Source organism: Pelodiscus sinensis, chromosome 10, assembly GCF_049634645.1.
Source record: "Pelodiscus sinensis isolate JC-2024 chromosome 10, ASM4963464v1, whole genome shotgun sequence".
In the NCBI taxonomy this organism is placed as follows: Eukaryota; Metazoa; Chordata; order Testudines; family Trionychidae; genus Pelodiscus; species Pelodiscus sinensis.
In genome coordinates this window covers 49879817-49893236 of record NC_134720.1, presented here as the reverse complement: position 1 = coordinate 49893236, position 13420 = coordinate 49879817, and the positions used below count along the sequence as shown (strand labels likewise).

The following is a 13420-nucleotide window of genomic DNA, read 5'->3' as shown; positions in this document are numbered from 1 at the left end:
GAGACGGGGGAGCGACGGGGCAGTTGTGGGGTGGAGCCACTGGCTTGGTAGGATGGATCCAGCCTGTGGAGGCCCCTTTGCCACCCTTGGACTACAGCATAAACTCAAACTTGTCAATGCCCATTTGTCTTTTTTTTTTAAAAGGCCAGAGAACAAAAGAGCAGCATCAGTTGCAAAGAGGAAAGGGTCAGGGGAAGGACAATTGGCTAAAAGCATGATCTTGAAATCCAGTTGCTGTCTGGTTCTAAGAAATGTATTCCCAGTCCCTCAGGCAGACCAGTGATATTAAGTAGACTGATATCACACTTTTTCCTCTTTACTATCACCAAGCTCCACACATTAGTCATTGATCCCACTGCTGTAACACTTGTCCACCCTTTGGTGATCTGTCATCTTAAATATTGTAACCTTCTTTTCTCTTGCTTCAACATCTCTACTCTGTCCAAAACACTGCAGCTAAAGAACACTCTAATAAGAAGGTGTTTCGGGTCATATAAGCACCAAGACAGATTTTCACACATCAGAGATAGTCCAAGGTGAAGACACTTTGGCTACGTCTAGACTGGCATGATTTTCCACAAATGCTTTTAACGGAAAAGATTTCCGTTAAAAGCATTTGTGGAAAAGAGCGTCTAGATTGGCACGGACGCTTTTCCGCAAAAGCACTTGTTGTGGAAAAGCGTCCGTGCCAATCTAGACGCGCTTTTCCGCAAAAAAGCCCCGATCGCCATTTTCGCAATCGGGGCTTTTTTGTGCAAAACTAATCTGAGCTGTCTACACTGGCCCTTTTGCGCATTTGCGCAAAAGGACTTTTGCCCGAACGGGAGCAGCATAATATTTCCGCAAGAAGCACTGATTTCAGACAATAGGAAGTCAGTGTTCTTGCAGAAATTCAAGCGGCCAGTGTAGACAGCTGGGAAGTTTTTCTGCAAAAGCAGCTGCTTTTGCGGAAAAACCTGCCAGTCTAGACACAGCCATTAAGTCCTTTGCTTCTCCCAGAGCAACTTTCAACTGAGAATCTCAAAGTCTGTTGCAAATGAATGAATTAAGCTTGTAACTCAATTAGAGGCCTGATTTTCCCACCAGAGGGGATGAGTAACTCCTGCTGACTTCAGTGAAAGTTACTCATTTCCTGAGGTGGAAAACCCTATGAATCCTATGAAGCACGAAATCGTTACTGTCCCCACTTAAGAGATCAGGAGACAAGCATGCAGAAATTAAGGGACTTTCCCACTGAGACGCAGTGAGACTCAGGCAGAGTAGGAAAACACACCCAGGAGGTGTGATTCTCCAACTCTTATTCTGACCATCCTCCACCATCAACTACTATAGTTGCTTTATGAAAAAATAAGGATACTATTTTCAGAAGTATTCATTAGTTCTGTGTGCTTGTGGGTGCCCAGCTTCAGATGCCTTGGCTGGAAGGTATTTAGGGACCTAATTTCCCTTGGATTGGGCCCTTGTGTCTGATTTTCATAAGTTTGGATGACTGCAGTCTGAGTTAAAAAACAGGACTATGTAGCACTTTAAAGACTAACAAGATGGTTTAATAGGTGATGAGCTTTCGTGGGCCAGACCCACTTCCTCAGATCAAATAGTGGAAGAAAACTGTCACAACCATATATACCAAAGGATACAATAAAAAAAAATGAACACATATGAAAAGGACAAATCAAATTTCAGAACAGAAGGCGGATAGAGCGGGGAAAGGGGAGAGGTAAGTGTCTGTGAGCTAATGATATTAGAGGTGATAATTGGGGAAGCTATCTTTGTAATGGGTAAGATAATTAGCGTCTTTATTCAAATTTGAGTGTAAAGTGTTGAATTTAAGCATGAATAACAGTTCAGAGGATTCTCTTTGAAGTGAAGTCTTAAAAGGTCTTTGAAGCAGGATGCAGGTAATCAAGTCGTTGAGACAATGTCCTTTCTGGTTGAAATGGCAAGAAACTGTTTCTTCTTTGTGATCCTGTCTGATATCTGTTTTGTGGGCATTGATCCTTTGGCGAAGTGTCTGAGACCTTTGTCCAATGTACATCGCGGATGGACGCTTTCGGCACATGATTGCATAAATAATATTTCTGAATGCGCAGGAATATGTGTTCTTGATCTTATAACTCACTTGGTTAGGTCCAATAATGGTATCAGCAGAGTGAATATGTGGACAAAGTTGGCAACGGGGTTTGTTGCAAGGAAAGGTACCAGGGTTGGTATTAGTGTGGTATGTCCTGTGGTTGTTGGTAAGAATCATCTTGAGGTTAGGTGGTTGTCTATAGGAGACTATGGGTCTGTCTCCCAGAGCCTCTCGGAGTTCAGTATTCTGTTCCAGTATAGGCTGTAGTTTATTGATAATTTGTTGGACAGATTTAAGTTGGGGGCTGTAGGTGATGACAAGTGGTGTTCTATTGTTGGTTTTCTTGGGTCTGTCTTGAAGTAGTTGGTACTAAGTATTCCTCTGGCTCTTTCCCCCTCCCTGGAAGTCTTAGGCTACGTCTACACTGCAAAACTATTTCGAGATACCTCCAGTATCCCAAAATAGCTATTCTGTGTCATATGAGCACACCCGTTATTTCAAAATATAACAGGCTCGCTATTCCAACGTCCCTGTAAACCTCATTCCACGAGGAACGGGAACATTTCAGAATAGCGATTTATTTTGTAATAAGTGCTGTATAGATAACGCCAAATTTCAAAATAAGCTATTTTGAAAGAAGATGGAAATAAGATATGCAATTTTGACCTACAGTGTAGTGTAGACACACCCTCAGAGTGGCGAAACTAAACTGGCCCATGCCCTGCCAGATCAGTACTCACCCTTCTAAACATAGATTCTCAAGCGATTAAAAGCATTACTGTGCCTACGGTCAGCCCTGGATCAAGAGATCAATTACCTAGGTAAATTCCCCTCACTTTTAAAGTACAGTAGTTTGTTGTGAAGTTAACCTCCATTCTCAAATGAAAAATGTTCTGCTTTCTATAGTTAGTCTCTTGGGAGTTGTATATTATATGTCCCTCATTCATTCATCTGGAGGCAGAGAGAATTGTGTTCTCTGTGGAGTCACAGAATCAAATTCACTGCCTGCCTAAGCAGGCACAACTCCAATAGCTTCAAAAGAATTACACCTGCTTTTACCAGCAGACAATTTGAGTTATAGTTTTCATCCCGGTTTTGAAGGATGCAGAGGTATTATCCATTGCAATTCATCCCCTGGCTCCTCAGGTTTTTTTAGCTTTGTGTGGCCCATGGTGGGTTTTTTCCCTCTGATTTTGCAGCAATTAATGAGGAGATGGGAATGGAGCTTTCAATGCTGCTATGCAAAGCAGAAAGTCAAGACTGATTGTCATCATTTGCCCCATCCTCTGGCCCTTGACACCTGCAGTTTTTCACAATAGGTATGTCTACACTGCAGAGCTTTTCCGGAAAAAAGCCTGTTTTTCCGGAAAAACTACACTTATGTCTACACTACTATTGCATTCTTTCGACAGAAAGTCAAAAGAACAGAGGGGTTTTTCTGACAGTGGTAAACCTCTTTCTACGAAGAAGCCTTTTTGAATTGTTGCCCCAGTGAGCACAGGCTGGGGCTGTTTGGGGGAGGGGGCCATAGGAGTGGCTTCGCAAGCTGCACTTTTGAGGGAGAAAAGCCGCATGCGGCTCGCAAGACGCGGGTTGGCCACCCCTGGACTAATCGAATAGTCGATGCATTTTTTGATAGGGTGCCTCCGTCTTTGAAGTATAGCAACAGCCCTAGGGTGAAAGCACCGAAGCTTGGTGGCGTTTCAAAGCAGCAGTGCCGTGCGGAGACCAGGGTCAGTCCCCAGCTGATCCCGGACTCTGCGTGGCATTTCAAAACATGGACTCCCCAGCTGACCCTGGACTCCAAGCAGCTCAGCTGCTTTGAAATGCTGCGAGGAGTCCAACACTGGGCTCCCCGGAGCATTCCACAGTGACAACGCTGCACGGAGCCCGGGGTCAGCTGGAGTCCCCAGCTGATCCTGGGCTCCACATGGCACTGCCACTTTGAAATGCTATGAGGAGCCTGATGCCGGGCTCCCCGTGGCATTTAAAGAGGCAGCGCCGCACAGAGCAGCTGACCCCGGGCTCCATGCAGCACTGCTGCTTTGAAGTACCCCCTTTCTTCTCCCTCCCTTCCTGCATCTATTTAATAGAGTCAGCAAAAAGGGGGAAGTGACTAGTCAACTATCCTATCTACTAGTCCTTCACATCCCTATTTTACTCACAATCCCTTCAATGGTCCGGTCGACTTCCATACCCCAAATTCCTTGGATGCATGGTAGTCCTGATTATTGCACATTGCTCTCTCCAGTCCTTAACTTAGAACTCACACAAAGGAAGAGCAGCTAGGTATCTATATACAATTCAAATTTCAGCACTGTATCCCATTGGTTCTTCTGGGTGCCTGCCAACACCCATAGGGTATGTCTACACTACCACCATAGTTCGAACTAGGGTGGTTAATGTAGGCAACCGAAGTTGCAAATGAAGCCCGGGATTTGAATTTCCCGGGCTTCATTTGCATCTTGCCGGGCGCCGCCATTTTTTAATCCCCACTGGTTCGGGCTCCGTGCCCGCGGCTACACGTGCACGGAGTAGGTAGTTCGGATTAGGCTTCCTATTCCGAACTACCGGTACACCTTGTTCCATGAGGAGTAACGGTAGTTCGGAATAGGAAGCCTGATCCGAACTACCTACTCCGTGCTGCGTGTAGCCGCGGGCACGGAGTCCAAACTAGCGGGGATTTAAAAATGGCGGTGCCCAGCAAGATGCAAATGAAGCCCGGGAAATTCAAATCCCGGGCTTCATTTGCAAGTTCGGTTGCCTACATTAACCACCCTAGTTCGAACTAGGGTGGTAGTGTAGACATACCCTTAGCTACTTGAGTTTAACCCTTTAGTCACCAAGTGCCGGCCAGCTCTCCTCTTGACCATCATCACAGGAGGACACAGGAGATGATGCAGATGAAGAATCAGGCTGCAAACCCATTTAGGTGGGTAGCAGCCCGAAACAAACAAAAGGCCCTGGAGCTCTGACATTTGATATGACGTGTTTGTTTAGTTTTGAGAAGAGAAGACCAATATGATAAGAGTTTTCAAGTACCTAAAAGGTGATTATAAAGAGGAGTGAAGAATTATTCTCCATAATCTCTGATGATAGGACAAGAAGCAATGGGCTTAAATTGCAACAAGAGAGGTTTAGGTTGGACATTAGGAAAAAATTCTAAACTGTCAGGGAGGTTAAGCACTGGTATCAATTGCCTAGGGAGCTTGTGGAATTTTCATCATTGTAGTTTCTTAAAGAGCAGGTTAGACAAACATCTGTCAGGGATGATCTGTGGTGCTTGATCCTGCCATGAGTGCAGGAACTAGACTTGATGACCTCTCAGTCTCTATCAGTTCTAATATTCTATGGCTACGTCTACACTGGCAGCTTCTCGCGCAAGAACTCTTTTGTGGAAGAGTTCTTGTGCAAAAACTCTTCCAGAAGAGAGCATCTACACTGGCATGTGCTTTTGCACAAGAGATGTGCTTTTGTGCAAGATTATCCATGCCATTGTAGACGCTCTCTTGCGCAAGAAAGCTCTGATGGCCATTTTAACCATAGGGCTTTCTTGTGCAAGAAATTCATGTTGCCTGTCTACACTGGCCTCTTGCGCAAGAACAGTTGCGCAAAAGGGCTTATTCCTGAGTGGGAGCGTCAGAGTTCTGGCGCAAGAAGCCCTGATTTCATACATCAGAATATCAATTTACTTGTGCAAGAACACGCAGCCAGTGTAGGCAGGCAGCAAGTTTTTGCGCAAGAGCGACTGCTTTTGCGCAAGATAGGCTGTGTCTACACTGGCACGATGATTCTATATTTTTTATGGAGATTTCTGTATAGCTTCTTGAGAGCAGTCAGAAGGTGGCAGGGACATAGTGGAGATCAATGTAGGAAAAAGTCTATAGGGCTATATCATCCTCATCCACTCTGTTAAGCCAACACACTCAGGCTACGTCTACACTGGCACCTTCTTCCAGAAGAATTCTTTTGCGGAAGAGTTCTTGTGCAAAAACTCTTCCACAAGAGAGAGTCTACACTGGCATGTGCTTTTGTGCAAGAGCATCCGTGCCAGTGTAGATGATCTCTTGCGCAAGAAAGCTCTGATGGCCATTTTAACCATAGGGCTTTCTTGCGCAAGAAATTCATGTTGCCTGTCTACATTGGCCTCTTCTGGAAGAGCTCTTGCGCAAGAGGGCTTATCCCTGAGCGGGAGCATCATAGTTCTTGTGCAAGAAGCCCTGATTTCACACATCAGAACGTCAGTGTTCTTGCGCAAGAACTCGCAGCCAGTGTGGACAGGCAGCAAGTTTTGGTGCAAAAGCAGCTGCTTTTGCACAAGATCGCGCCAACGTAGACACAACCTCATTGGTATTAGATCTACCAACAACATCTCAGTTTTAAACCCACATTGACCTCTGACCTCCGCCTTGGCCAGCAACGGTCAGGTTTCAGACCTATAGGCCTTACGCCCATGCTGTGTCTACACTGGCTACTTATTCTGGAAAATCAGCTGCTTTTCCGGAATAACTTTCCAGCTGTCTACACTGTAAAACCTACTGTAAAATCATCAGTGCTCTTCCGGAAAAACTATGCTGCTCCCGTTCGGGCAAAAGTCCTTTTCCGGAAAACTGTTCCGGAAAAGGGCCAGTGTAGACAGCACAGATTTCTTTTCCGCAAAAAAGCCCCAATCGCGAAAATGACGTTCGGGGCTTTTTGGAGGAAAAGTGCATCTACATTGGCACGGACACTTTTCCGGAAAAGCACCCTGCCAATGTAGACGCGCTTTCCCGTTCCGTTTTAAGCATTTCCGGAAGGGGGTGCCAGTGTGGACGTAGCCGGGTTGTTCTCTGACCACAGCTTAGGGGCGCTACCCGAGGCACAACACACTAGTGTACCCAGGGCGATCCCGAGCCCCTACAGCCGGTTGTCTCCAAAAGGGGGTGACCCTGGGGGCACCTGGCAGCCCGAGGCCCGTCTGACCCCCCCCCCCCCGCTCCTACTTGACCTCTGACCCTGCCCCCCCCCCCCCGGCCTGGCCTGTGAGCGACACAGCGCGAGCCGCGAGCTCCGCGCCGCCCCCCAGCCCGCTCCTCCGCGGGCCCGCCGGCGGGCGGAACGCGGCGCGCGGGCGGCGGGGCCGGGGGAAGGAGCGGAGCGCAGGACGCGGGCGCCGCTGTCATGGCGGCCTGAGGAGCGGCGGGCGAGGCGCCGGGAGCCGGACGGAGCAGGCAGGCAAGGCCCCTCCCCCCGCGCCCACGGCCCGCCGCGCGGCTGAGGGGTCCCCCCCCCCCCCCCGCGCTCCCCTCCCCCCCGCCGCTACTGGGCGCTCCCGGCCCCGGGACGAGGCCTCCCCATCGCCCCGCCGCCGCAGCGCCCCTTGCCCGGGCTCCCGCGCGGCTGTGGGGCGCCTCCCTGGCTGGGCCCCCACGGATCCTGCCTCCGAGCTACCCCGGGGGGGGGGCTCCTACGGGGCCTCCCATGGCGCCACCCGCCCCGGGGGTGCCCCGGGCTGGACCCCTCCCTTCTCTGATACCCCCGAGCAGGGGGCTCCCTGACCCCCCCCCCGTGAATGTTTGGGATTTTAATTGTCCCCTTCCTCTCTATGAACAGGAGGGTGGGGGAGAGGGCGGAGCGTCTCTTTCTTGCCCTGCCATCTCCTCGCGCGCTCTGCCGCTTTGGTGCAGGAGATGGGGCTACCGTGCGCTGGTGTAAACTAGGGGTTTGTTGCCTTCAGTGGAAGGAGCCGGTCACCAATGCCTGGGCTGAATTGGTAGCTTTGTCCTATGTACGTCTGAGCTATGTCATTTGAGGCCGCCTTTACTATTTGTGTCCTGTGCAAGGCGAGATGTCTGTCTCCAGGACACCTTATTTTACTTTCAGCCCTTTGCCTGTTTGAATTCATTTCTGATTGTGGTCTAAACACGTGGGCATTTGCAGAGACCTTTGTTATGCTCCTCCTGTCGGAGGCAAATAGTTCTACACAGAAGATACACAGTACATTTAGCTTTAAACCTTTTTGTGCTGAGTGTTTTGGTTGCTACATCGAGATAAATCCCCGCTTTCTCCCTTGCACTAACACTCATCTTCAGGCCCCAGATCTTTGGATAGCATGTTGCTGTGAGATATATGTGTGTTCTTCTGCTCTTCCCTCTGTGGGTCAGTTTGTCTTGACCCTGCCATAAGACAGTAGAAGCGGGAAATACAGGCAGTGAGTATTGCACCTGTGTCTCTGAAGATGGACTTTCAGGTTGCAAACATGCATGGTTTTCTTTTGGAAAAATTAAAAGGTAATATTAAGTTTGACAAATGGTCTGGAAAAATCTTGTTTTGCACCAGCTTTGACAACCAAAACCACAGTGTGAACAAGTGAAGTGTGATGCAAGTGCTACTGTTTACTTGAAAATACTGGGTATATGGCTAGCCACATTTGTTTGAACTCAAAACAAAATCTAGGTACCTCCTCAGTTCTTAGCAAACTGAAGAAGAAATCATGAACGATGTTGCCACGTGGCCACTCATGTCAGGTTTGCCATTTGCTTCTGTGCTATCACCATGCTCCTGAGGGTGGCACTTAAGGAAGAGTGTTATTGGCTGTATGGAAAATTGCAATCTGGAGTGTGGACAGCAGAACAGAGCCAAAAAAGAATCCTGCAGGATGGGTAAATGATCAGTTTTTTCCAGGAAGGTAGTCCTGACTCATTGGCTAGGGCATCGGTTCTCAGACTCCAGGTCAGGTGTGTCACAGCCCCATTTTAATAGGATCATTAGGGCTGATTTTGACTTGCTGAAGCCCGAGCCCCACTGTCCAGAGCTGAAGCAGAAGTAGTGGGACTCAGGTTACAGGTGCTCTGCATGGGGCTGAAGCACTTAGACTTCACCTTTGCCCTTCCTCTCCTCTCTGGCCAGCATGGTGCAGCTCTGGTTTTGCCTTTGTCCCCTCCTCCGTGGGTTTTGGAGCTAGGTGGGCTCAGGTTTTGGTTCCCCCCCCCCAGCTGATTGGGGTCATGTAGTAATTTTTATCAGAAGGGGTCATGGTGCAACGAATTTTGAAAACCAGTGGGCTAGGCTATGGAAATGAGTCAGAAGACCTGGGTTCTATCCATTTCTCAGTGATTTGCTGTTCCTGAGCAAACTGTTTCACCTTTTAGTCTGTTTATTCATCTGTAAAATGTGGATAATAGTACTTACTTAGACTTGGAAAGCACTTCGAGAGCTACTGATGAAAGTAAATCTGCTTTGATGCTAACAAATAGCATAATAACTTTTCACTTATCTACGAGCCAGAAAATCTACATTTCATTCCCAGTTCTGTCACTTTCCCTATGTCACCTTGAGTTAATCACTTGTGCCTCAGTGTCCTTTTCACTGAAGTCAGATGATAATACTTATTTACCCCAAGATGTATTATGAGACACAGGGTATAACTGTATTTCAATCACAGAATGTGACAGCAGTTGAAGTAGACCTATGTGAGTCAGCTTTAATCTAGCTTGGATAATAGAATAAAACTGTAGCAACCTGTGCTTGTACAAGCCCTCCCAGAACCCTCGGTCATTATTAGTGGAACTAATACAAACACAGAGGTTAACAACAAGATCTTACAATTGTCACCATAATCTCTTGTTTGTAAATACAGGGTTACTTACAAGATAGGGACTGTAGGTTTGTTCTTAAGTTGAATTTGTATGTAAGTCGGAACTGGTACATATTGTAGGGGAAACTCTAGCCAAACATTTCTCCAGAGCTCAGTTTTATTCTCCCACACCTCACTTCCCTCAGTCCTTTATTCTCAAGCTGAGGTGTCTGCTGAGAAAAGCCGCTCCGCGTCTCCCTGGTCTGCTGGGGGGGGGGGGGGGAGGGAGCGCTAGCTTCGCATCTCCCTGGTCTGCTGGGGGGAAACAGCTAGTGCAGGGTTGCCTCACCCCATTTGTAAGTAGGGATCTGATGCAAGTTGGATCCATGTAACCCGGGGACTGCCTGTATAACATGAAAAAATCATGTCCAATTGTGATGCAGGGTTTCGGAGATCAAGTTCTTCGTAGCTTGCACGTGACTTGAAATTTGCCACTTTTATTTTCTGAACTTGTCAGCTGGTAACTAGATTTGACATTTCAGAACTCAAACGATAATACTCAGAGTGAAAATACAGGTCAGATGTGTTGGATCAGAATTGAAGTCAAAGCCTTACTTTTATAAAGAAAAGGTATTTTTATCACTTAAGCCTTGTAATTAACATTAATCAATTTAACTCTGCCGTTTTAGCAAAAATACACAATAACTAAGTAAGCTGGTGACAAAGCTTTTTCATTTTCCCCTCTTTGGCTCTGAAAGCAGATGGAATTTCATGCTCCTGCTTTGTCAACTGACAGATATTCAGATACTTTTGGGAAAGATGCAGTATACTAGTTTTTGTAATTGGATTTTATATATATATATTAAAAAAGGGTTAAATCAATTGGTGTTTGCCTTGTAATGAGTTGAGGTGGAGGGAGTCTCAGCCAGTTCCTAGTAGCCATCACAACCCACCATCATAGTTGTCACCACTTGGCAGTCTCAAAAGAATGGAAAGCCATGGAACCCCCTTCCTTTAGGGGATAGGTGAGGCATGTTGGCAGGACAGTGTGCAGGAAGGTTTGAAAGCTATTGCTTGAGTGTTGCTGCTCTGTGGACAGAGAGGACTTTGGCCACAATGCCTTCGTCCCACACTCATCAGTAGTTCTGAATTATCATGAACAACAAGGCAAAGTTAAGTTGTAATGTTAAAATCCTGGCCATGCTTCCTGATCCTAAGTAGCATTTTGTACAAAGATGGAGGAGAGAGTCATTAAAACAATTTCTTTTTGGCAGATTGAAAAATCTAGAATGGCAGGAGAACAGAAACCATCCTGCAATCTTCTTGAGCAGTTTATTTTATTAGCCAAAGGCACCAACGGATCAGCCCTGACTGCTCTGATAAACCAAGTGCTAGAAGCTCCTGGGGTTTACGTCTTTGGAGAACTGTTGGAGTTAACAAACGTGCAAGAGGTAAGAGTTATGGTTCCATCTATATTTTCTCCTTTTCCCCTAAGTCCTGGTTTAAGGGATCTCCTAGGAATTTCCACGCATGTAATAAACTAAGATGGTAGAATGCTCATCCAGGGCAAAGCCTGACATAATTTACCACAGTTTTCCAATGCTTCTGTCATTCCCTAAGTCAAAATGACAGATTTACAGATCTTGAGGACCTGGTGTACATGAGGGCATCACTTTTGTCTTATGTGTTTTGATTTAAATATGGATGTTAAATTTCATTTAATCAGCTAATCAAGTAGTCGAAGGAAATTCCCATGCTGCAGCGTGGCAGCTGGTCTGCACGGGGAACTGGTTTTAAAAAAAAAGACAGCAGCACAAAGTGTCAGGGGCTTCCCAGGAGTGGGGCTGGGAGTGCACTGGCTGTGCTAAAATTTGATGCGGTTACACAACTATTCAATTACACATTATCTAACATCCCTAACAGAGGTTAGTGTGACAACTGTTGCACTATTTGTTTGAGAGAAAGTATAGAACTTCCAGAAACAGACAGTTTTAAAATGCTCTAACCTGCTTTGTTTTGAGATTTTGTCATTGTGCAATTTAACTGTGTCAGCTTCCCAGTCGCTAGTAAAGATTCTTAACTTACCAATGCCATAATCTGCTCAGCAGTCCTATGATAAGAACACAAGCCGAATTCAAGAGGACGTTTTCTTCATTTTATCTAAGCTATTACATGAAGTAATTGACTACGTAAACTAAACTCAAATTTTAATACATGGAATTGTCATCTTTATCCTGATTTTAAACTATTGAAATGTAGTGCTGATTACACAATGTTGAAAAGGATCCAGTCCTCTGAAAGTAGCCCTTCTTTCATGTATTTTTTAAGTTACATATTATATGTGTAATTAAAACCAGCACTCAGGAGAAACTATACCAGTTTTTTGGCTGACAAAAGATCTCTTTTACTTTCCTCCTCTCCAGCTTGCTGAAGGGCCTAATGCTGCTTATTTCCAGTTGCTGAATCTGTTTGCCTATGGAACGTATCCAGATTACATCGGTAAGAGATTGCATTAAGCAAATGCTCTCAGAACCTGGCAATGATCGAAATGGCTGAGTGGGGTAACGCAGTCTAGGGATGTTAAGAAGTAGGTATTTCACTAATCGTGTAGTCGATAAAAATTCTATCAACTACACAATTAGTTGATAAGGGAAGGAGCTCAATCCCGGCTTGCACTGGGTCTGGGAGCTACCCCTGCTGCAGCTCTGCGGGCAGGCAGACCGGCTCCTACTACATTTAAATTGCAGAGCTGCAGCAGGGGTAGGTCCTGGACCCGCAGTGAGCTGGAACTGAGCAAGTCTGGCTCAGTCCCGGCTCGTGCTGGCTCCAGGAGCTACCCGCACTGCGGCTTTACAGCTTAAATGTAGTAAGAGCCAGGCGGCAGGCAGACCAGCTCCTACTACATTTAAACTACAGAGCCGCAGTGAGGGTATATTCCTCACTCGGTGCGAGCTGGGACTGAGCCAGGCTTGCTCAGTCCAGGCTCACGCCAGGTACAACTACCCCTCTCCGTGGGGGTTCCCAGTGTGGAGCAGCCTCTGCCCATGGCCAGTCCTGGCCGCCTTGGACAGGGGCTGCTTCGTGGCAGCAACCCCTGTCTGTGAAGAGTCCTGGGGGGGGAACTGTGACCCCTGCAGACAGGGGCTGCTGCCAGAGCAGCCTCCCCCCATTCCCCTGCACTGCTGCCTCTGATTGAGGCAGCAGTGGGGGGAGGAGGCAGCACTGCAGAGAGAGGGGCTGGCTCCCCCCAACTCCTGCTTCTCCCTTCCCCCCTTTCTGTCTCTAATACAGAGGCGGCGGGGGGGAGGGGGAGAATGCGGGTAGTCGAGTAGTTTACTCAACTAACTGATAAACCTAGGTTTATTGGTTACTTGACTACTCGCTTACATCCAATCTTTTCAGAACTAGCCTGTGCAGCTCTTCACTTATTTTAAAAAGTCATGAAAGACAGGAGAGATTCCAGAAGACTGGAAAAGGGCAAATATAATGCCGATCTATAAAAAGGAAAATAAGGACAAGCTAGGGAATTACAGGCCAATCGACTTATCATAACTTCCGTACTAGGAAAGTTAATGGAGCAAATAATTAAGGAATCAGTTTGCAAACATCTGGAAGATAGTAAGATGATATGCAACAGTTAGCATGGGTTTATCAAGAACAAATTGTGTCAAACCAACCTGATAACTTTCGTTAACAGGATAACATTCCTTGTATATAGGCGAAAGCGGTAGATCTGATATATCTTGACTTCAGTAAAGCTTTTGATTCTGTCCCAAATGACCATCTCATAAGCA

General features: G+C 46.7%; 1 protein-coding gene across 4 annotated transcripts in view; it reads left to right on the top strand.

Annotated features, from left to right (window-relative positions):
- COPS7B (COP9 signalosome subunit 7B) overlaps window positions 1–13420 on the top strand; it is a 40202-nt gene that overhangs the window by 6046 nt on the left and 20736 nt on the right. Inside the window, exons 1-3 of one of the 4 annotated variants that reach the window (XM_075938153.1) lie at window positions 7118–7281; window positions 10901–11077; window positions 12050–12125. In XM_075938153.1, coding sequence (XP_075794268.1) covers window positions 10916–11077; window positions 12050–12125 — 238 coding nt within the window. In that variant the 5' untranslated portion in view covers window positions 7118–7281; window positions 10901–10915. Of the gene's footprint in view, window positions 1–7117; window positions 7286–7705; window positions 7839–10900; window positions 11078–12049; window positions 12126–13420 lie in introns of those variants that run through there. The other 3 variants (XM_075938152.1, XM_006138437.4, XM_025179168.2) reach the window with 3 other exon arrangements.